Source organism: Alexandromys fortis, unplaced genomic scaffold (assembly GCF_014885135.2).
Source record: "Alexandromys fortis isolate MF-2015 unplaced genomic scaffold, M_Fortis_MF-2015_v1.1 scaffold_40, whole genome shotgun sequence".
Classification (NCBI taxonomy): Eukaryota; Metazoa; Chordata; class Mammalia; order Rodentia; family Cricetidae; genus Alexandromys; species Alexandromys fortis.
The window spans coordinates 7,677,004-7,699,702 of record NW_026067966.1 but is presented as its reverse complement, the minus strand read 5'-3'; the positions used below and the strand labels follow the sequence as shown (position 1 = coordinate 7,699,702).

The 22,699-nt window shown below is 38.9% G+C and overlaps 1 protein-coding gene across 5 annotated transcripts in view; it reads left to right on the top strand.

The window, feature by feature from the left end:
• Map2 (microtubule associated protein 2) overlaps positions 1–22,699 on the top strand; it is a 270,127-nt gene that overhangs the window by 190,254 nt on the left and 57,174 nt on the right. For all 5 annotated transcript variants that reach the window (XM_050154291.1, XM_050154288.1, XM_050154289.1 and 2 more), the window contains exon 5: positions 16,975–17,259. In XM_050154291.1, coding sequence (XP_050010248.1) covers positions 16,998–17,259 — 262 coding nt within the window. In that variant the 5' untranslated portion in view covers positions 16,975–16,997. The remainder of the gene's footprint in view (positions 1–16,974; positions 17,260–22,699) is intronic.

The following is a 22,699-nucleotide window of genomic DNA, read 5'->3' as shown; positions in this document are numbered from 1 at the left end:
TGTTAGAATAGTAAGTGTAATAGGCAAATCAGTCCATCATAGTTAGTTCTTACAACAGTAAGCAGATATATTTCTTTAAAATGTTCTTTGTATATTGATATAGTGTTTCCAAAAAACAGCAGCCAATAATCTCTGATGTCTGGTATTGTTGTTCACTTACCACAATAACTTTTTTGCTAAGGGAATTAATTTAGTCATAATTTTCAAAACTTCATTGTAGAATGAATAAATATTTCCACTTTGGTTATTATACAAAATTCATTCTTATAACCATGGATTGTAGTATCAAATATAAACACTATGTATTTCATACAATTGTGTGCTTTTTAAGAAAAAGTAGATTAAAGATAAAATATTGAGAAAACACCCATAGTATTTAAAAATACACTTAAGAAAGTAAAGGTTTTATATATCTTGATGACCTTCCACATAATCACGTGAAGTCTCCAGTCATATTTTGCATTTGTCGCATCAGTACTATGTATTTGGATGGTAATTAACACATGGCAAGTGCCACTAGATCCAGTTATTTGTAGGAAGTTAATATTTGTCTTAGCTAGTGTTAGTGTTTCTTTGATAAAACATCATGACCAAAAGCAATTTGGGAAGGAAAGGGTTTACACCACCCACAGTTCCATATCACAGTTCATCATTAAAAGCAGTGAGAACAGGAACATAGAGGCTGGAACTGATGCAGAGGCCATGGAGGAATGTTGCCTACTGCCTTGTTCCTCAGCCTTGCTCAGCCTGCTTTCTAATAGAAGCCTGGACTATCAGCCTAGGGATGGCACCACCCACCATGGGCTGGGCCCTCCACATCCATTGCTAACTAAGAAAATGCCCTATAGTTGGAGCTTATGGAGACATTTTTTCCATTAAGGTTCCCTGCTTTTAGATAGGTCTAGCTAGTGTCAAACTGACATAATCCAGCACAGTATTGTTTCAATGTTGCATAAAAGCAATTCTGTCACCTCAGTAATCTATTAAATAAGCTTATTTGTTAATAATGAATTCTATCAGTGTTACTTTCCTCTGACTATGGAATTCTGGGGGATTTGTGAATAACTGCTTCACAGTCAGGGTGTAATCACTATTTCTTGACAGTTAAATTTTTTTTGCCCTCTGAGGCTTGGTAGTGCTTTAATCACATGAACGTGGCCCTAGAGAGCATTCAAAATAGAGAAAACCCAAGAGACCAGGCTATTTGCTAAGTCAATGAAGAAAGACAAATTGGCGCTTCAAACTGTGAGAAGTTCAAGAAGCAATGAGTAAAAACCACATGGTTGAAGTTGGAGGCTGACGCTTCCGGGCGAGCCTGTCAAAGCTTTTCTCCTAAGAAGTGTGATGGTGTAGCTAACCGTGATAATGTCTGGTAATTTTCTTCTACTCCTTCTGCACCCACCTGCACTGATTTTTAATGAACGTCAAGGATTCCAGGTGTGTTCAGTAATTGCTACAGGAGACAGTTTGATTCAGAGGCAGTTGTAATCTCTGTAAGAAAAATTGAGAGTTCACTAAAGCAAATGCTTCAGTGAGCGGGTGCCAGAGCCTGAGTCATTTAAACTCACTGTGAGCAGAGCATGAGGCAAGATCCGGTAATAATCAATCCTGAATGAATGGCAAAGGGTAACACGATACAATGGCTTGGTAAGTTCTTGGTACCAGAGACTAGTATTTAGTTAAGTCTCCATGGGTCTTGACTTGGGTTATTTATATTTACAATTATAGTGAGTCTTGTTTAGGTAAATAAGACTTTTCAGGGAAACTTTGTTGACATACCAAGAGAAATTGTCAAACTGCCGTGTCACGTGCACACATGAATATATTAAATGTCACACAGGCTTGCATGATGGATTTTCTTTATATACTAGGAAGATGCTGTTGGGACAGAGCACAAAGACAGGCACAGTTTTCAAAAAAAAAAAAACCTCTGTAGAAAGAAGAAATTTCATGTGTATTCATAAATATAATATTCTTATGGTAGAGTGGAGTAACTATATTTATATAATATAAAACACTTGTAAATGGCTGAACTACAGTCAGTGAAAGATAAAGTTCTTGCCTCACATACATGAGGCGCCCTATGTTCAATCTCCAGTTCTGCAAATGAAAACGTAAAGTGAAATATTTGCGCTTGGAGAAAACATATTTAGCCCTATTCTTTCCCCTGTCATTTTCGACTGTGGGAAGTCCATCCTCCAGGTAATGAGCCTGGCATCAGGAATCCAGCACCTCCCGCTAGGCTTCCTTACCATGCTGTCGTCCGAGTCACCATCATGTCTCATGATAGCTGCAAGAGGCCCCAAGCTGAATGCTTGGTTTCCGTTATTGCTACACTATGACCCCCTCTCTTTTCCACATAGTAGCCAAGTGAGCTTTTGAGGTTAACTCTGCCCTATGAGAAGCTATATATTTTGAAACGAATCTGAACTCTTGACCAAACTGTCTTTGAAACAGTTCTCACAGCACTCTGCCGTTGTCTTAGCCAGCCTCACACACAGGAAGCTCAGTCTCGCCCTGCGACTCCCATGCCCACAATACACTCTCATTTTTCGTGACTACCCTTGCCCGACAACACTCTCTCCTGCTTAACGGAGCATCCTTTTGCATTTGGGGAGAAAATTGGGATCTTGGGGGTGGGGTGGGTTGGGGATAAGGGGGGATGGGGAGAGAAAAGTGAGAAGGGGAGGATTGGGGGAACTTGGGGAAACAGGAAGATTGGGATAAAGGAAGGTTGGATAGGGGAGCAGGGAAAATATGACATTATTAAAACTGAGTGCATTGTGTGGAAGAGCCTGAATTTGGCATGGTGTTCTTAAAAAGGAATTGTCCTTTTCCCTCTGTTTATAGAAATGCTCAATTGCAATTAAAACAATGAGGTTTCTCCCCCATGTTTCCCTAATCTCCTCATGTAAGGACAGCATATGGCAGTTAAGACGGGAACCATAGAAAGTCTGCAGCACAATCCCGCTCGCCCTGTGGTGGCTGAATTGGGAAGACCATTCTGTGTTCTCACACAGTCAAGTATTCTCCCTGCTAGTTTCTGCATGGACCAAAGTTTAGTCNGATGGGGAGAGAAAAGTGAGAAGGGGAGGATTGGGGGAACTTGGGGAAACAGGAAGATTGGGATAAAGGAAGGTTGGATAGGGGAGCAGGGAAGCAATATCTTAGTTAAGGGAGCCACCTTAGTGTTGGCAAGAGACTTGGACCTAGAGTGCATTTGCATAGATAGCAGCATCCCGTCCATTTCTCCTGAGGTAACCACCACCAACGCACCCTTGACAATGAAGATTGTTTAGGCAACTGGAGAGGAAGGTTGTCACACAAGCCTGAGGACCTGAGTTCTGATTTCCCTGTCCAGCAGATCTGTCGCCAATCCTATCTTTAACCTACCTGCCAAAGGAATCCTACCAGCCTCAGTTGCCACTCGTTCTTGCCCCGAACAGCCTCAAGCTCCTCTCCTTTCTCATAGTTAGGTCCCTGATGAAATGTTAACGTTGTCCGTGTTTAATAAAAAGCTAGCGGAGCATGTTGCCTAGTAGAAGATAATGTGTTTCTTTATAGTGTTTGTTACTTTCTAGAAGTGTGTATTATAATTTTATATTTCTTTATTCTGTTTTTTGGGGGTGTTTTGTGGTGTTAGTCACTGAACCCAGGGTATGGCGCTTGAGTAGGCAGTCTACCATTGAATAACATCCGAGTCCTGGTCAGATTTTTTTTTTAATTTTGCTACATAGATGCCTATAATTAAATGGACTGTTACATATAAGATAGAAATAATCGTCTGCAGAGAAATTAATTGTACTTTTTTCATTTATTTGAAAATATTTACCATCTCATTACCTTGGACTAATTATATACATTTCATGCCCGGGGGTTTTCAATATTTTATGTCACATTCTGTCGCTTCAGAAGTTTGACAGAATGCAAGTAGCCAGCCATAAAAATTGACCTTGTTTCTAGGATTCACTCCAGGTACAAAGACATATCTGTTCAAAGAGAAAAGTCGAACTGTATGTGAAGGCTGACCCATTTGGATCCGACCTGAGTAGTGAGGGAATTCCAAATGATAAGAATTTTATAGCTTCCCTTTCAGACTAGACTCACTGATGTAGTAAGCAAGGCAACTTTCAACTTAGCTCAGAATTTGTGAGTCACAATTACAGCCAGAAGCAAGCGCACCACAGCACATAGCCTGCCCCAAATCCATAACAATAAGAAATAAAAGGATTTGCTATATTACATAACTCAAACTTTCCTTTTACTTGGCTTATACTTTACCTTTCTAGGAGTCAGTGTCTGCTGGGTTTAATCCACCATTGATGTCATGGTTTTGCATCTATTAAAATGTGTGTTCTCTAATGTATACACCATATGTAAATATATATAAACTAACTAGTTTATTCCTATAGCTATTTTTGCTAACAGAGACTTAGAAGACTGCTAATTCTTTGGCACCTGTTCATTCTCTTTACTGCATTGACTCTGATGGACGACTTCAGACTCGTCCGTCTTCCTGAACTGAGTGTGAGCTGTTCATGGGGAGAGCCCAAACCTTCATCACTGTTTTATTCCTGAGGCATAGCAGAATTTCTGGTGTAAAGCTGGAAAGCAGTGAATGTTTATTGGTTAAATTCTGGAAAGCATAATAACCACATTGATAGCAATCTTAAAATAAATTAAATGAACAATTCAACAGAATCTCATTTAAGTAATTTGTAAATTGGTGCCTTTCAACGAAAGATCCAGTTCCGTGGCCTCTGAGCTGTCTCTTACTGTGCTCACAACCTTTATCCCCTCGCTCCAATGCCTTACTGTTTGAGTGCTGTTCTGACCATGTCTGTCTACATGCAGATTTAACATGCTCTCACATCTGGAAACAAATGACATTCACAATAGCCTCATCAGAATTACACTGAACAGCCATTTAAAAACTCTAGAGCTCACTAAACACTAAAATATTCTATAATAAATTTTAGCGAATCAGAGCTCATCAGAACATTGGAATATTACTTAAAATTTAATAAGAAAAATACCCTTCAGTATAGTATGAAAGAATGTTTTATTCCCTTCTTGAGAAAGCAGATCAATAAGTTATATAAAGAATGGACAATTAAAAATGAAGACATTAGTTTATAAGACAGCAAACTATTATTTTGTAAAAAAAAAAATCTGTTCAACGGGTTACAGCAATTTGAGGTTAGACTTTGTTAATTAATTGTTAGTTTTGCTCCTCACATAGAATGCAGCCCATTTGCACCCCAAGCACACGTCATACTTCAGGTCCATTTTTTTCTAAAGCAGCTGTCTCTGAAAGCTTCTCTATGCTTAGCCATGTCTTCCTCCAGTTCACAATTCATTGGTCCATTATTGCTCCAACATTCTAAGTAATAAACCTGAATAAACCACACGTTTCTTCCACATCGTTCACGGATGCTGAGTGCCTTCAGGACAGAGGTTGGGTGTGGCTTAGTGCATCCCTTGTGATTTTGTCTTCGCCTGTCAGCCTCATTTTCCTATGTCTCCCTTCACTTCTGGACTAGAGAAAACTATCTGTCTTTACATCTGTCCTGTCTTCACTCATCAGTACACATGTGGCTTTTAGCCTCCCTTGTGCCAGTGGACCAGGTGCCAGAATTAAATACAGCCTTCCCTTTTAGGAACGTACAGCCTAGTGACGGAGCCCGATGGAACAGTGAAAAACTTCCAGCCTCAGGTGAAGAATAGTGTAATGAGAATATTGGGAAAGTGCCAATTAGGGAGTCTTTCCAAAAATTGTTCCCCAACCTCGGTTTTAAAAGGCAAATCAAAGGCAGGGGCTGGATTTGGGCATCAAAGTTCTTCCTTTAAGTTTCCTGACCAATCTTCTGCTAAGTCCTATCATGCTTTAAATTCAGGCACCGCCTGTCATGAGAGGGGCCGCCATAAAAGTTTTCGATGCACCCCTAAAACTCCCCAAACTATATGCTGTTGTGTTTTTTCTGCAGTCTTCTACAACAGCATCTTTTCAAGCACGTCTCTAATGCCCAGATGCAGTAGGCCTTTTCCTTTAATGTGTTGGAGAGTAAACTAATTGATGAATTAGGGTTGTAATCTTAGAGTGGACATCTTAGCATCATGCAGGCTAACCTCCCTTCACGCTAAACAATAGCCGATCTTGTCAAGTTCATGACAGAATGGACATCAGCTTTTGCTTAATCACAAGTACTGACAACAAATACATGAATTTCAAAACACTCAAACAGCAAATTCTCTGACCGATGGTGGCCTACACCTGGTTATACCCATTAGGTATGGAAGAAGATATTAATCTTAGCATTTTAGAAGAAAACCTTCATTCACATGTTGGAGACTTAGTCATCAAAAGACAGCTATCTTAAATTTAAATTTTAAAATGCAACTTATTTTTAAAAAAAATATTTTTAAAAGCTGTTTCTAGTGGATTACTAAGCAAAAATGCCCTGTGTGAGATATCACCTTTTTAACTGACTATAGGAGCCCCAGAAACTTCCCAACAATATAGGCCCCTGACAGTCCTTTTGGTCGCCCAACAGAACTATATGTCAGACATCATTGTGGAAGATGCTGCACACCTTTGTTGCATGTTATAGATAAATCAAACTAGAACTTCCGTGGGAACTTCCCTTCTGCTGGCTAGATTTCACAGTGACCTAACGTTCTATGAAGGCTACTGGGAAAGAAAGAAAAGGTGTCAATGGGCTGACTTACCCATGAACTCTAATAAACTACAGTACAACCCTGCCATGCATGGTATGCCCACATGTGAACTAGTGGCACTAATTTTATAAGGGTAACCAATAAGTCTCTATTTGGATTTGAAGCCTACTCTCCAGGAGAAAATTCATGTCTAGTACTGTGAGCCTGATCAGAAACCCATAACAGATGGAAGCATAGGCCTTAGTAGGGAACTTAGTAGGTTGGTTAGCTATATTAGTGCAGATTCAAACTGCTTTCCAAATATTTATAGTTGTATTTAGACAAATTTACTCAGCCTTAACCAAAGAGGCCTCACTTTCCAGAGACTGTCAATAAATGCAGAAACTCAATAGTTTCACAAGTTGCTAAGCATAAACAATAGTTGGGTACTCAGTCCTAAACAAAACATTTATGCTGTCCTCTCTGAGGCTCCGTGGATGCTGCAGAAGATGGAACTACATGAATGTAGGAAGAGAGATACAGGAAGATGAACTGCAAAATGCCACTTTTGAGCAAAACACAATCATTACAGCCAGGAGCTCACAGCAACTGCAGATGCCCAGCTCTGCACAGGAGTGGGCAAGCCCATAGACAACTATGCTTGGGCACAGGAGGGGCTCGGGAGCACTATCTGCAGATGATGTACTATCTGATAGAGTGTTTTAACTATTTTACAGGGAAGGGCAGAGCCCCTGCCTTTGTTGTTGAGTCACTAGTGATCCCAGCAGGCTCCACAATGTAGTTTTAATGGATAGTCAGTCACACAGATGACCCTGATTAAACTAAGCCAGCCCAAAAGTCATGAATCTAAGAAAGGGACTGGTAGAGAAAGCTGGGCTTGAAGGCATAGGAGGAAAGTAAACGAGGATGTAAGAGAGAGTAATAATTAATTACATATGTGTACGAAATTGTCAAGGAACTGAGGTTTTTACAAGACAAACTAAGACCTAACGATGAGAGTGGGACTCAGAGATCCAACTCATGAAATTATGTTCTAAAGCATTTTTATTGGCAAGATTACATCCCTTATTATTTTTTTCCTTTTTTTAAGAACTGTCATGTTCTTTTTTTCCAAGTCCAGATAAGTATTATTTTAATGTAGCAAAAAGGATCTGTCTTTTCTTTTTCTTACATTTCTTTTTCTTTTTAAAATTTATTTATTTATTAAAGATTTCTGCCTCCTCCCTGCCACTGCCTCCCATTTCCCTCCCCCTCCCCCCGATCAAGTCCCCCTATTGGGAACTCACCAAGGCCAGCTGGCCCGGGTCTGAAAAAGCATGGGATAAAACCAGACTTGCTGAACATAGCGGACTACTGAGAACTCAAGAACAATGGCAATGGGTTTTTGATCCTATTGCACGTACTGGCTTTGTGGGAGCCTAGGCAGTTTGGATGCTCACCTTACTAGACCTGGATAGAGGTGGGTGGTCCTCGGACTTCCCACAGGTCAGGGAACCCTGATTGCTCTTTGGGCTGATGAGGAGGGGGACTTGATCGGGGGAGAACTGTCATTTTCTTCTCCAACTTTTAGAATCTTGTTTTTAAGCCAAGCATCTCATTTCATCATAAATAATATGGCCTCTAAGATTACATATGCCATAACCTCCAGAACAGAAAGGCCTAGTGCATTTTATCCTTAGGTGCTGACTGTTCTTTTTGATGGTAGCAACTTCTAGAAGCAGTCAATGCCTTCCCCTCATGAGGAGCTAAGGGTTCGTCATCCCATGGTGATGTAACACCCATGGTTTATAAACCTTCTTTGGGATATCTGTAATTCTATACCATTTTCATCCAATCTGTGCCCAGAGGAAATTTGATTTTACAGTATTTTGTTATGTGATACTCAACAGAGTCTGACAGTCCTTAGATCACAGTTGATGCTGGGTATCTTTGAAATAAAATCATCCACTTTCAAAAGTCCAATTTACAATTTCCATCTGAAGCGTCGTATCCTGATAGTTAGACTTATGCTAGCTTAAAAACATTATTAAGGTCATGACGATCGAGCTTCAACATTAGCAGTGCTGACATAGGGATCAAATCTTACCTGCTCATCGCTCCAGTCGTTCATTGCAGAGTTACAAAACTGACCTGCAGGTTTGGTTCTATGTGTGAATTGATATATTTAGTAAGTAGAACCATGGTTCCATCTTAGCTTTCTTGTTGGGGATCTATTGCTTATCTCAGTACTTCTCTAGCATCTAAGTATAAATTCTTAATTAACTATGAGTATTAGAGCTAGAGTTCTAGACTATGGCATTTAATGTATTTATTTTCGAGTGGTACTTGATCTTCTATGTGTATAATATCTGAAAGGGCCTGGATGTGTTAAATACATGCTGCACTTCACAGTAGAAAAATTCTTATTAAGTTTGGGATGATGGGTTACATTGGCTGGTGAGGCAGCATTTACTGAATTTCCGGCCTGCTTAGAATTATGACTCATTTGTATTATCCAGGCTTAACAATAACCTAACACTGGGAGGTTTTGTATTCCGTGTCCATCAGCAGCAGAGTTAATGTCTTCCGTGCCCACTAGCTTTGTTTATATTAATTTTTAATTAGCATGATGTGTGATGAAGAATGAGTCATGAGATAAAATTGTAGGTATTCTATATTCAGTCTGTGAAAGGCAGAAAAGATTCAAAACAAATACCTAGGTTTTCAACTTCATTTTTTTCATGTCATTATGAACAATACCTTTGATTTTACATGGAAAAAAAAAGGGCAGAAACTTGGGATTTTAAGCCATTTATCAGCAAATACTTAAATTTAGGAACACCCACAGAATACACAAAGATATATTGCTACAAAAAAATTATGATACTTTTAGAGATGAAACTGCATTTCTGTTGTGTGGTTGGTGCTGGGATGGGTAGTGGCTGTACAAAACATAGTTGAGCCTCCATGAAAGGAGTAGCAGGGTTTATGTGCTTAGTCCTGTTGCTAAACTGGTTGTTTGGTTCTCTTGTTCCCTTCCAGAGAAGTGGCAGCACGAAATTATATGCCCTTTGTTTTGATTGAATTGCATACTTCATGATGACAGGGTAGACTGTCTCAAAGAAAACGCCCTAGAAACACCTGTACCAAAGACACTATAAAAACTGAGGTTGTCTGTCTCTGTCTGATGTAGGAACACCTGTACCAAAGACAATATAAAAACTGAGGTTGTCTGTCTCTGTCTGATGTATACTGTACTTTTCCTTTAGACTTTTCTTTTTTAGATTTCTTTTTTATTGATTTTTATTGAGCTCTACATTTTTCTCTGCTCCTCTCCCTACCTCTCCCCTCCCCTTCAACCCTCCCCAAGGTCCCCATGCTCCCAATTTACTCAGGAGAGCTTGTCCTTTTCTACTTCCCATGTAGATTAATTAGATTTATGTAAGTCTCTCTTAGAGTCCTCATTGCTGTCTAAGTTCTCTGGGATTGTGGTTTGTGGCTGGTTTTCTCCCAACTTCTCCTTTTGCCACTTTTTGACAGTATTTAATGCTGCTTGCTAATAACTATATTTGATAGCTAAATGTATTGTTATCTTTCCAAAATTTAACCCAAGCACAAGCAATGAAGCGCGTTTGTTTAGAAATCCTAAGAGGAAAGCCCTAGGCGACTTCATCACTTTCAGCATGTGCATCTGAATTATCAGGACACGTTCAGAATTACTACCAGATGTTCCCACTGGCATCACCCCATTCGTTTCCAATCGGTAAAGAAAGTTAAGCAAGTATAGTTTAATGACACATTAGTAAATGCCAACAATTAGGCAAAAATAAACACCTTAATAGCAATTTTAGTATGCTTCATAGTCTGACCATCCTTTTACAACAAGAGCTAGTTGTCTTGTCATAGAAAAGGGTCAATTTTAAAACAGAAAATTCCTTCAAGGTATTTCTGCCTCTTTCAAGTAGCAGTATGTAAAAGTTAAAAACTACCTTATTTCATCTAAGGTAGAATAAAAACAGTCTACCTCATGATCAGATTCCGTGAATGCACCATAAAAGATCTGGGCAATGGACATGAAAAGCACATCTCTTTGTAAGACTGGTAATATGACCTGACAACATGCTTGCCCTCCCCATTACTTCAGTGACTCTGCAGTGATGTTTCTTCTCTGCAATTTTGCCCTTCACTGCTCTTTCCTGAACAACCAGCTTGTCCAAAAACACCAGTCTTCAAGTTTTGTCACAGTCACTGGGTAAAATACTCGTTTGCAAGCTCAGCCCCCCAAAAAAAACTGATTTACTGTATGTATTTTGGACATGGTGTGTTAAAAATACTTGATGATGCCAGGCAGTGGTGGCGCACGCCTTTAATCCCAGCACTCGGGAGGCAGAGGCAGGTGAATCTCTGTGAGTTCGAGGCCAGCCTGGTCTACAAGAGCTAGTTCCAGGAGAGGAACCAAAAAGCTACGGAGAGACCCTGTCTCGAAAATAAAAAAAAAAAAAAATGATAATGCATCGAAATGGTTGATAACCTATGAGTATTTCATTTTCATAATTTTAAGACTTTTTCTGAGATGGGTTGTGATTCTTTATTGTGGGGATATTTTTAACCTCATATGCTCGGTCTACTTGGTCTTGCTTAGATCTCTTCATTTGTTCTACTACGTGTGCTTTAGATGGAGTTTAGAGGTGAGTTGCATCTCCTACACCACTCTCCACAGCTTCAAATTCACTCTTTTCTCTTGAGCTGATGGTGGCCAAACATTCATCTCTAATGGATCCTTTCTCTTCATGTTTGCCTCATGGTTGGCAGTTGGGGACTAACTCAGTCAACAGTAAACAAATATTTGAAACCCACTTTATGGTAATGTATCCTGTAATGTATTGGTTAGGTATATCGTTGACTAACCTCTTTCACACTTGGAAGGAAGAGGAAGGGGAAAATTACAAATTATTAAGCAGGTGGGTAGAAAAATAAGAAAGTGGGTTCTTTTTCTATAAAATGTGTCTTGATTTGAATCTTAGCCTTAATTTTTTTAAATAAAATAGTCATTGGTAACTCAGAAAGATGTCAGAACTGTCTAGCAGATTTTCTTCTGCCATTTCATTTTCCTGTTTCTCCTTAAGCAATGGAGGCAATATGACGGCTGTGCACTGTTTTCTCATTTCTGTATGCCCAGAGGGCATATGCACTAAGGAAACACGCTTTCATACATTTAAACATTGTTTTTTTTTACTTTTTCTAAAGAACAGGTAATGCAGGAATCATCAAAGTGTACACCCAATCCTTTTCATGTTCAGGATCCGGCCTTCTGACGATAGATGGAGGGACAGGAAAACACTGTGTAGTTTAAACCAGCTGAGATGTGAAGTGGATCTGAATGTGCACATCTAGTTTTATGGAGAACAAAGCCTGTTACCCTGCATCACTAATAGAACTCATTGGGCATTTGTCAAAAGTTGTCGTCTGTGTGGAAAATGATTAAAAGAATATTACAGGAAAGATGAACAAAAATGTATTTTAAAACTAAAAATTTTTCTAGAAAGCACATTTTTCTGGTAGAGTGTCTCCATCTATAATCTATCACAACAATCTAAATTATTGATGTTTTGCAGAAACTTTTCTATAGGAAGGACTAATTGATTCTGTTTCTATCTCCTGCACTTTGTGTACATGCATAGAGCTTCATTGTGGAGGGAACAATGTGGCTTTCTCATAGAAATCAAAGTTGGAAGGCCGTGGTGACAATAGTTATTTGCTTGTTATAGAACTCCTACTTGATTTCAGAAAAGATTTGATAAATGTTGCCAACTAGTAATAATAAAGAGCCAATAGCAAGAACTTAGAACTGGGGAGTTAGAGAAGAACATTACACTCCTGACAAATGGAATGTAAGAATGTACACACAGTCTGCTCGACTAAGAATGATCAGACATAAGCAAAATTTATTATTTTATTTCTAAATTCAATGCAAGTTATCTCATTGTACAGACCCTTACTGCAAGGGTCAATAATGTAATAAAACAATATTTAAATAATAGTTTCTCATATTTAGAGACAGATATTTGGGCTGCTTGTGGCCAACTTTAATTATTTTTTAACAAACACAAAATTATGAATCCTTTTATACATTCAGACACATACTTGAGAAAACTGATCAAGTTTTGAAAGTTAGAGTGTAACCTTAAACCTAGAAAAATGTTAAAATATATATTGAAATATAAGATAATGTTGTAAAGCTTTGTTCAGTATCAGTAAGCACTGAAAATGGGCAGACCAACCCATAAGCTACAAAATTACTTTGCAAGGACATACATTAATTAAAAACGTTAGACTTAAAAAGTCTATGTAATTGAAAATTGGAATACACTTACCTTGAAGTCATGAATTGAGTTTTTCCATAGTATTTAGTTTTTTCACCAAGCTCTTTCCTTGCTACCTACTTTGATTTTCCTTGTTGTGATAAAAACACTGAGCAAAAGCAACTTGAGGAGGAAAGTGTTTATTTCATCTTACAGCTAACAGTCCATCATCAAGAAAAGCAGAGGCAGGAACCTGGAAGCAGGGACAAATTATAGCAGAAAACATGGATGGATACTGCTTACTGGCTTGCTTTACCTCCGCCATCTTTCTTACACAGTGCACATCCACCTGACCTAGGGTTGCACTGCTCACAGTGAACTTGACATCAATTAGCAATCAAGTTATCCCACACACATGCCCACGGGCCAGTTTTATGAAAGTAGTTCCTCAAATGAAGTCCCATCTTTCCAACTGTATCAGATTAACAATCAAGGTTAGCTATCAGAAGTCCAGCTCTTGGCAACTTGAAACACAAGTACAAGTGTGACCCCAAAATTTCTGTTAGAATTTAAGTAAAATGCATCATCCTACTTTAATAATCAGTTGTGAATATTAATAAGCATGATCAAATGGTGTCTCCTTTGATGCAAGAAGCTTTTTTCCTCCAAAGCAGCAACACCCTTTTCCAATCATATTTTCTGTCACACAATGAGAGCTGACACTTAATAGGCAGACTACACACATTTCAGACTTAGGAAGTGATGTCTGAGCACCCTGCAACTTCTCATGCAGTCAGGTCATGCTTTCTAGCCTAGGGTTTTGATTTATGTGGTATTAAGTGAAATTTGTGTGCTTAGGTAACTCTTCTTCCAAAATTAGTATTTTATTAATTTTTAAAAGTGCCTAAATTTTAAAACATTAAAACATTTCTACTGTAAATGTTTAAAAGCAAATGGTGTGAGTCTTTGAGTGGATGACCACTGACAAGCATGTGTCTGTTTAGATGTTGGTCTGGTAGTTAAAGGTGAGGGTTTTGTTCACTGGAATGTTTGTTCCAGAGAGCCCTGGAGTGAGTTCTTATCATCCTGGTGTATTGCTTTGACTATCAAGAGCTCCCAGATCAGATGTGCTGGAACGACTGATAAGTTTTTGTTTAGAGGTTTTTTTGTTGTTGTTGTTTTTTATTTAGTTTTGGACTTTATTTTGTTTTGTTTTAAAGAGCAAAAGTGTATAGTGCTTCCACAGAGAACTCAAGTTGGTTCTTAGCACCCAGACTGCAGTTCCCAACCACATGTGACCCAGTTCTCAGGGATCTGATGCCCTCTTCTGGACTCTGTGCATGCTGCACTTATCTATGCACACCCATTACAGAGACAAATGCCTAACCACAGATATTTGTCATTTGTTTCTACATTAAACTTCATTCCTAAGAAATAAAGTCTTAGCTTCCAGAGTTGAACGTACACTACAGACTTAAGCCTTTCTCAGATCCTGTTACACACGCTGGTGTGTAGGATATCAGGAAACAGCCCCTGTGTATTGTCATATCACTCTGAAATGGAAATGCCCAGTGGATTAGGAAGGAGCTCTGAGAAGGCTCAAGGTGTGCACACATGTGAACTAGCACATCCTCCACCTAGACGAGCATCTTATCTGCTATTTCCTTCACAAATATGTAAACCAGAACTAGTCATTAAAAAAACAGGCATTTTCAATGGAGTGCAACTGTTTGATTTATTTGAGTAGTACTCTTCAACCCAGAAGTCTTAGAGAAACCTAGAGTTGGAAATTAAATTTAGTATAGTATCTTAGCTAGAACCCAGAAACAGGCAAACCAATACTGGGCACTATACTAGCTAATAATGTATTGATAATTGTTTTATTAACTATAATGTGTCATATTATTAAAAGATGTTCAGAATTTGAGAAACTTATAAAGATGAATTGTGGAAACGCTATACTACCCATTCGGTTTCTCTACAGAACTGAAAGTATATAGGACACAAAGCCTATTTGTTCTTTAAAACAATACATGAGAAAAGCCCAGACTTCTTCCTGTAAGTTTTTTCTGTATTCACTATTTATTCTGTGCTCACATGTGCACTTGTGTGTGTGTGCACACACATACACACACACACAAATCAGGAATAGTAAGACATTGAGCCACAACAGAGACTCAGATGCTATGGAAGGCAGCTCTGTATCCAGAATGTGGCTATTTGAATCTGGATAATTCACTTCATCTCTAAAATGATTACATGTAATTACTGGTGGTTTAATAAATGGTGGGGCAATTATAATCATAACAAATGTAACTACTAATGTTTTCTTTGCGTTGTTTGCTTTAATTTTGTAATCACTGAAACTAGGAATTGTTGGGAAAAAACTTTGGTATACTAAGTTCTTTGCGCATTGTATGCAATATAGATACTCCTGGTTTGTTCATGAATCCTTCAATCCACATTTTTAAATCTAAGCTCTGTATATGTTGCTTAAATGAGATTTTATAAATGATAAACAGAATACTTTGGAAACAAATTTGGAGGCACTCTGGTGTTAGAATCAGATAGATGAATGGACTTATTAACTTGTCTCATTTCTGGTTTTTGTGGTTTTGATATGCCTCAAAAGCAAAGAAAAGCAGTGAGTTCAGAAGCAGGGCTAGCAAGATGGTTCAGCAGCTAAAAGTGCTTGTTAGACAATGGAGCCAGCCTGATGACTTCAGTTCAGTACCCAGAACCCACATCAAGTGGAAAAGGAGGTTCCAGCGACCCCCTAAAGCTGTCCTCTGACATACACATGAACACCCCAGCACATGTTTGCTCATATGCACACACACAAATAATAAATATAAATGCAGTAAACTATAAGTGCTTCTTAGAAATCTGGTAGGAAAGTTTGCTTCCATAACAGCTTAATTTAAATGTGGGATCTATAGACAGCTGGGAGCAAGAAGTAGATTCTTCCTAACACTGCCTTTGTTTGTTCGGAAGTCTTCACTTTGGTTACTCTTTACAAAAAAAAAAAAAAAATGTTCCTCATTTCCATTAGAATCATTGCGTATGTTGTCACCCACTGTGTGGGGACAATAAGCCATCAATAAGACTACATCAAACTGCAGGTGACTCACCCTGTCAGATTCTCGTCTCTAAACTTAGCATCCGCATGTAAGAAAGAGAAGGTCATCCGGTATCTGCCATTCACGTAAGGTTAAGAAAATGCCTCCTCCACAGCGAATCCATCCTGTGCTGTAACTCACAGCTTCCTCCCTCACGTCAATGCCCTAGTGTTTCAGATCCTACTTGACTTAGTAATGAGATGATGTCATTAAAGAAGACATGGTTCTAACACTATTGTTTTCATTTCTTAACTGCAAGATTTGTACTTGTAGAAAAACGTCAGACTTTCTCAAATTATAGGTATTGTGTTTGTTGGAAAATTTAGTCTGTAACCTTCACTCATTACGTTACAGTACTCAGAAAATTATTGAATTGGCTTGGCATAAATACTAGTGAAATGTAAGTGCTGGCCATTTTCTCTTCCTGGTTCTCTTGAAAGTTGTGTTTTTAAAGAGTAGTTGAGTGTGGTCTGATAATCTAAATTTCTTCCAGCCGTTTCTCTTCCTGCCTTTTTCTACTTAATTTTCCCACACGGTGAATTCCCCCAGGGCACAATGCTTTGCCTAATGGGTCAATATTTAGAATGTGTGTCAGACATTCGTTAACATGTGTCCTGAGACACGGTTGTGCTTTTTGTGCTGTTTTATTTTTTTTTTTTAGAGAATATATATAATTTCATGGAACATTCCAGAAATGCTCTGCAAAAACAATGAAAATGGGAAAGCTGTTGTATTAATAATATCTGTTATTTTTTTTAAAGCATGGTGATCAATAAAGCAAGCCCCTTAATTTGAAATTTGTTTTGACCTCAAATTTCCCCTATTTTGCCACTGATGTTTTTAGATCAGGAAACTGCCCCCAAAGTGAGAACTAACACACACACTTCTGTCTTCAGGAGACAGTACAAAGCTCTGAAGGATGGCTGATGAGCGGAAGGACGATGGGAAGGCGCCACACTGGACGTCAGCCTCACTGACAGAGGCAGCTGCACACCCTCACCCTCCAGAGATGAAGGATCAAGGCGGGGCAGGGGAAGGGCTGAGCCGCAGCGCCAATGGATTTCCATACAGAGAGGAGGAGGAGGGCGCCTTCGGGGAGCACGGGTCACAGGGCACCTATTCAGATACCAAAGAGAACGGGATCAACGGAGAGCTGACCTCGGCTGACAGAGAAACAGCAGGTAACTGGGGGGGGGGCCACAAGGACTTCTTCATGCTTTGTAGTAGGGTTGCAGCAGCTGGTCCTGTCATTTCTCAAGGACAAGAGTCCGATTAGGAGGAATCAGTGCCCTCGCAAGCCACGCACCAAGCACCATGGCAGTTAGTATGACTTCCCCGACTTGGTTGTAGTCTTGATATTGTTTCTCAGCATAATTTTTACTACCCTAATTTTTATGGGCAAAATACTCAATGCATGGATATCTTGCTATGAACAGTCAGTATTTTAACCTATTGAGGGAAAATTGTTTTCTTCTTATTAGCTTAAGTAACATTAGAAGTAACTAAGTTCAAGGGCTTGATTAGAGAGGCATATTTCTTTTTTTATAGAAAGAACAGTGCAAAGCACCCCTTCAGCCTTTCAAATGAGAAGTATGGAAAGGCGATGTTTAAAGGGGATTGTTTTTACTTAGAGAAAATTTTTCCAGCTATCTTCTGAGGTGCCAAATAAATTCACAGGGTTATACGAAGATAATATAAGTACTCTTTGACATACAGGGTAGCTTTGCCTGTCAAACACTGCAGAAGCCATTAGCTTGTGGCGGTTCTGTTTCACCGTTAGCACAGCCTGTCTCCCTCTTAAAGATTGTACGTCTTCTTCACTAAGTTGAATCCTCTGCAGTTGCTCTGATACAAAGCCTCTGGGAATTCCATGAAAACTCTGCAGAATTCCATGAGAATGGGAAAAGAAATTGCATGTATTTCTCGACTGAACCAGGAAATTCAGAAGCTATGTAGTGCTCCGAGGAGACATACATCTTATCAATAAGACACTGTGATTGAAAATGAAATGAAAATAAGCCTGCCTTTCAGGGTTACAGTGAGGATTATAAAATAGTATAGAGTGTACAAAGCCAGTGTTCCAAGACCTGATATCTGTTAGCTACATAATTGTGGGTAGCAGTGGTGGTGACACTCTTGAACAAGGACTTTTTATCTCTGTCTGAACACAGTGGAGCTTGCTGAGGGTGGGACTTCCCACTGAGAGGACTCTGATAGGTTTGAGGCATAAGGGGATGAGGACAAGCTACAGCATCATGGTTAGAAAGAAGGAAAGAGATAATGGTGTCCTTATCATCACATCCTGTAGCCCCTGGCTTTATAGCTGTAGCGTTCAATACATGTGTGCTGGACCAGCAATGAAATGAATAGGCAAATGCAAAGACAGTCTTTTTCAAATTAACTTGAAAACTATACTTTCATCCCTGATTTTAGAGTCCTTTGTTGTTACACTCCTGTTGGTTCGTTTTTGTGTTTGTTTTTGTTTTTGAGGAGGATACCACTCAAGCTGTCCTTGAACTTACTGTATAGTCCAGTATACAGTATACAGTACTCTACTTAAAGTCAAGGGTATTCTCTTATCTCAGCTTCCCAAGTGCCAGGGTTCTAGGCATAAGCCACCATGCCAGGCTAGCTATATCTCTTAGATACTCAACACACAACCTTTATATACTACCATGGAGCAATACAGTGCAATATAGAAAAAAAATTACTGTATATAGTATGCTTGTTCAAGCCATGAACAACTAGTATCATGCAATATCCTATTTATTCAGTCATCTTAATGAAGTATTTAACAGCTCAGAAAAAATCTATTTGTCAGGTCAGTGTGTCCTCGCCAGCTTCCTTGAGAAGATTATATTAGATCCAACTCGCAAGAATTTCTTTTGTGTGATGGTGTCAGGAACAGCCAGTGTTTATTGTACAATTCTCTCAATATGCATCAAATGAGTCTGAATTATCCTAGAGAAATCAATTTCTAAGTATTCCTATGTGTGCTTTCAGTGACAGAGGTGGTACATCTTCATCTGTAGGTTGCCATAGTGATGTTTTCAGCCTAAACTATGGTGTGATTTTTAAACTAACTCTTTTCTAAAAAATAACAGGCCAATTCCTGAGCACCTAAGATGTGCAAGTGTGGAAAGCTATAGTGATAGAATAATAAAAAACTTGGTTTCCTTATACTTACAGAAATGCTCCAGTGATAAATAGACAATCAGTTTCTTCCCAAACAAGTTTAATAAAATAAAAGCTATTGTCCTTGATGATTTATGGATAATTTCCTTAAAATGTGTGTTATGAATCATCACCTGTGTATACAAATACTCCTAAATCTCAAATATGCCATTTTTAAAAGGCTATGCCGTGAGGGTGGTAACCTCATTGGAACTGGCATTGTATTTGGAGGTGAGCATTTCAAGAAGGACCAAAGAGCTCTTTTTTTTTTAATTCACCTACAGTGTAGAAGGTTATCACATTTATTCCATAAAATATAATCTTCACAAACAAAACTGTTCAAATAAAACACTCCGCAGTATCCTCAGCTAAGATTGTAGTGACCAGGAAATTTCTATTTGACTCAAAAATGTTTCTTTTGCTTCCTTCTTGGCTGTGGTTGTCTCTTCATTTCCAGAAGTCTTTTACCTGAGTTTGTAACCTCTCTATAAACGGAATTAAGAATGGAAGCTCTGTCTCCCTAAGACTGGGCCCCCTCAGCCATGTGCCCTACCTTGTCATGCACCGCTTGAATATTCTTTTTCATGTATGGGCTTTGACCCTTTTTAAAAATGCACATCCATGGGCAACTTCTCTTTGTTCTTGTGCACTGAGACCAGAATTGGAAAGCAGGATGTGTTAGAAGGCAATGATATTTTAATTGTATTTCTTTACACTTGCCTAGATGCTTCCTGCCATACAACGTAAAGTGAGCCCATAGAAAGATGGGTGGAATTATTTTCTCAACTCTAATTTTGATGCTTTATTTCTCTGTCCTTTTTAAAGGACAGACAGGAACATGTGAAAACATGTGAAGGTATTCAGAATCAAGCTGCCTAACCAAGGGGTAGTTTTGGTCTTTTAAAATTGTTTTCCAAAGTGTAATTGAGAAGAAAAAAATATCTTATAATAATCCCTTCCTTTCTCTTGCTTTTTATTGAAGAAAGCAATGAAATACATTTTGACCCTCATGGAGTTTTGAATCAGAATGACAATAAGACACATCATCCATAAGTTTCTTATGCAGGAGCATGGCTCAAAGTTTTATTAGAATTCATATTAAGATAGCATGAGGTAACTTGCAAAAAGACAAAAGGGTTATTTGTATCTGTAAAAATCTATAAATCTTTGTATCTAAAAATTTATAAAACTTTGATCAGAACATCGCTATAGGAAGTGGAAGTTTAAAGTTACGTTTCAAGAGACATTTAAGGATGCGGAGACATGGTTTCCATAGTATATTTGTGACTTGACAATGTAACTGACTGTCACTTTATTTGGTGTCCTGATATCTAAGGCACAGAATATTACTCTTACTGCATCTAATTATGAAATTATTTTAATATAATGTTTTCTGATTGAAAAAGCCAGATCTGCAAAGTATTGATTTTCCATTGCTCACCTTGGTCTGAGCACTATTACCTGTCCAGAGATAGAAAAGTCTCTGGCTCCTTTTCATTCCTCAAGGGTTGCTTGAAAACCTAGAGCCTGCTCTCCTTGTCCTTCTTCACATCCATGGGTAGAGCCAACTGTGAATTAAATGAGCTTAAAAGAAATGGTGTTTGGAGAGGATAAGGATATTTCTGCTATTCGTTGTCCCTTATACAATGCAGTATATTCATTATTAACATAGAATTTATACACTGTATCCAGTAATATACACAGTCTAGAGATGATTAAAGCATATAAGAAGATTTCAGAGGCTTCAAGAAAACATGGCATTTTATGTAAGGATCTGAACAATGTGTTGATGTTACAGGGATCTTTCAGCAATCCCCCCAGCCAAGGACACAGAAGGATAATTGTGTACTTAGAACCACAGCTTGGAAATTTGTATAGCATCACAGTTTCCACATGGCTCTCCAGTTTGTACACTAGTTTGATCAATTTTGCCATTTTGAGATGTCCACAGAGGTATCTGTCATTCATGTTTTCATTTTCAAATGAGAAAATTAGGGCACAGACTGCTTAAAAGAGTTATTCAGAAATGCACATTTAGAAGATGAGGGTATTGAATGAAGAACCCAATGACCAGGAACCCTGTGAAACCTGGTTTCATTCTGAGCAGTCCATTCCCCAAGAAAAGACAGGTAAATTTTGTATATACTTTATCATTTATTTACCTTCTAAGCAGGCTGCTGACTGTCGAGGCTTTCAAGATTTCTTTATATTGAGGTTATTTTTCTTGGCTCTCAGAATTAATCTTGTAAATATTAGCATTTGTCTCTTGTTGGAAAACATTACTGGAACCTGGCCATTGCCTTGCCATCATTTCAAATAATACAGTGGTTATTTGGAAGGAATCTAGAAGACGAGCCTTCTCATCTAACCCTCCTCAAGTGTAGTCAACCCCTAAGAGCATTAGCTAACAGGGTCCAGGCTTCCTGCCTTGTAGAAGGCAGCTAGTCTACCGCCCCTCACAAAAGTCGTCCATGGCAGGCAGCGTGTGCATTTCTCTTACATAACTCACAGGTACACTCTGAGTCCCTGGCATAAAATCCTAAATGTGACTCTCAATTTCCTCCTAAGTGGAGAAAGAAAGGAGAAAAGAAAAAAAGACTTTTATAGGTGTCAATATACGCAAGTGATCCAAAGCAGACTTTGGTGACGTCAATTGACCTCAGGTATGGTGTTTGAATGCTGATAGGGACAAAACAAGTCATGGAATGAAATGATTCTTTTTTGGATATCACTTAGGGTAAATATAAAAATTGAAGGATATTGCTTTACCTTTCTCCTAACTATTCCCTACGATGCCTTTTTTTCCTGCCATGTCTATATTTCTAGATCTGCCCCCTACCCAGGAGATAGCAAAGCCTTCCTTATATTAACATCCCCATCACTCCAGCAACCCCATGACAGACAGACCCAGGCAATACATTTCTTGTTGCAAAGATTACATATTGAAGCTGGAAAGTACATGATGGGTGATGAGGGGCAAGGTTGGCATCACTCATACGAAAGCCGCAGATCTCTAACGTTCTCTCTGTTCTCCCTTTGATATCTTAGAAAAGTGAAGCCTGCTTTTTGTTACCCCCGTCCTCCCTGCCACCATTTCTAAATTGAGATCCCCTTTAAAATACAATCTATGGCGTATACTATATTAATTATACAGAGCCAAATAGTGCAGTGCCATTTCTCCAGCAAAATGACTAAAGCTATCCTCATCAGTCCCTGAGGCGAATAAACAAGCAGTTCTAACAATACAAAAGGCTGCAGATTTTCTTCTTCTTGTTGCCATGCCAACCACTCATTGCTCTGGCTGCCATTTCCCTGAGCTCCGCAGAGAGAGGCGTGTGCAGAGCAGTTACTTAGCATTCAAGGGTGGATCTGCAGAAAAACACACAGCCTTACTGCAAAGCGCCAGGCCTGGCGGCACCGGTGGATGAAGCCAGAAAATGGGGACCT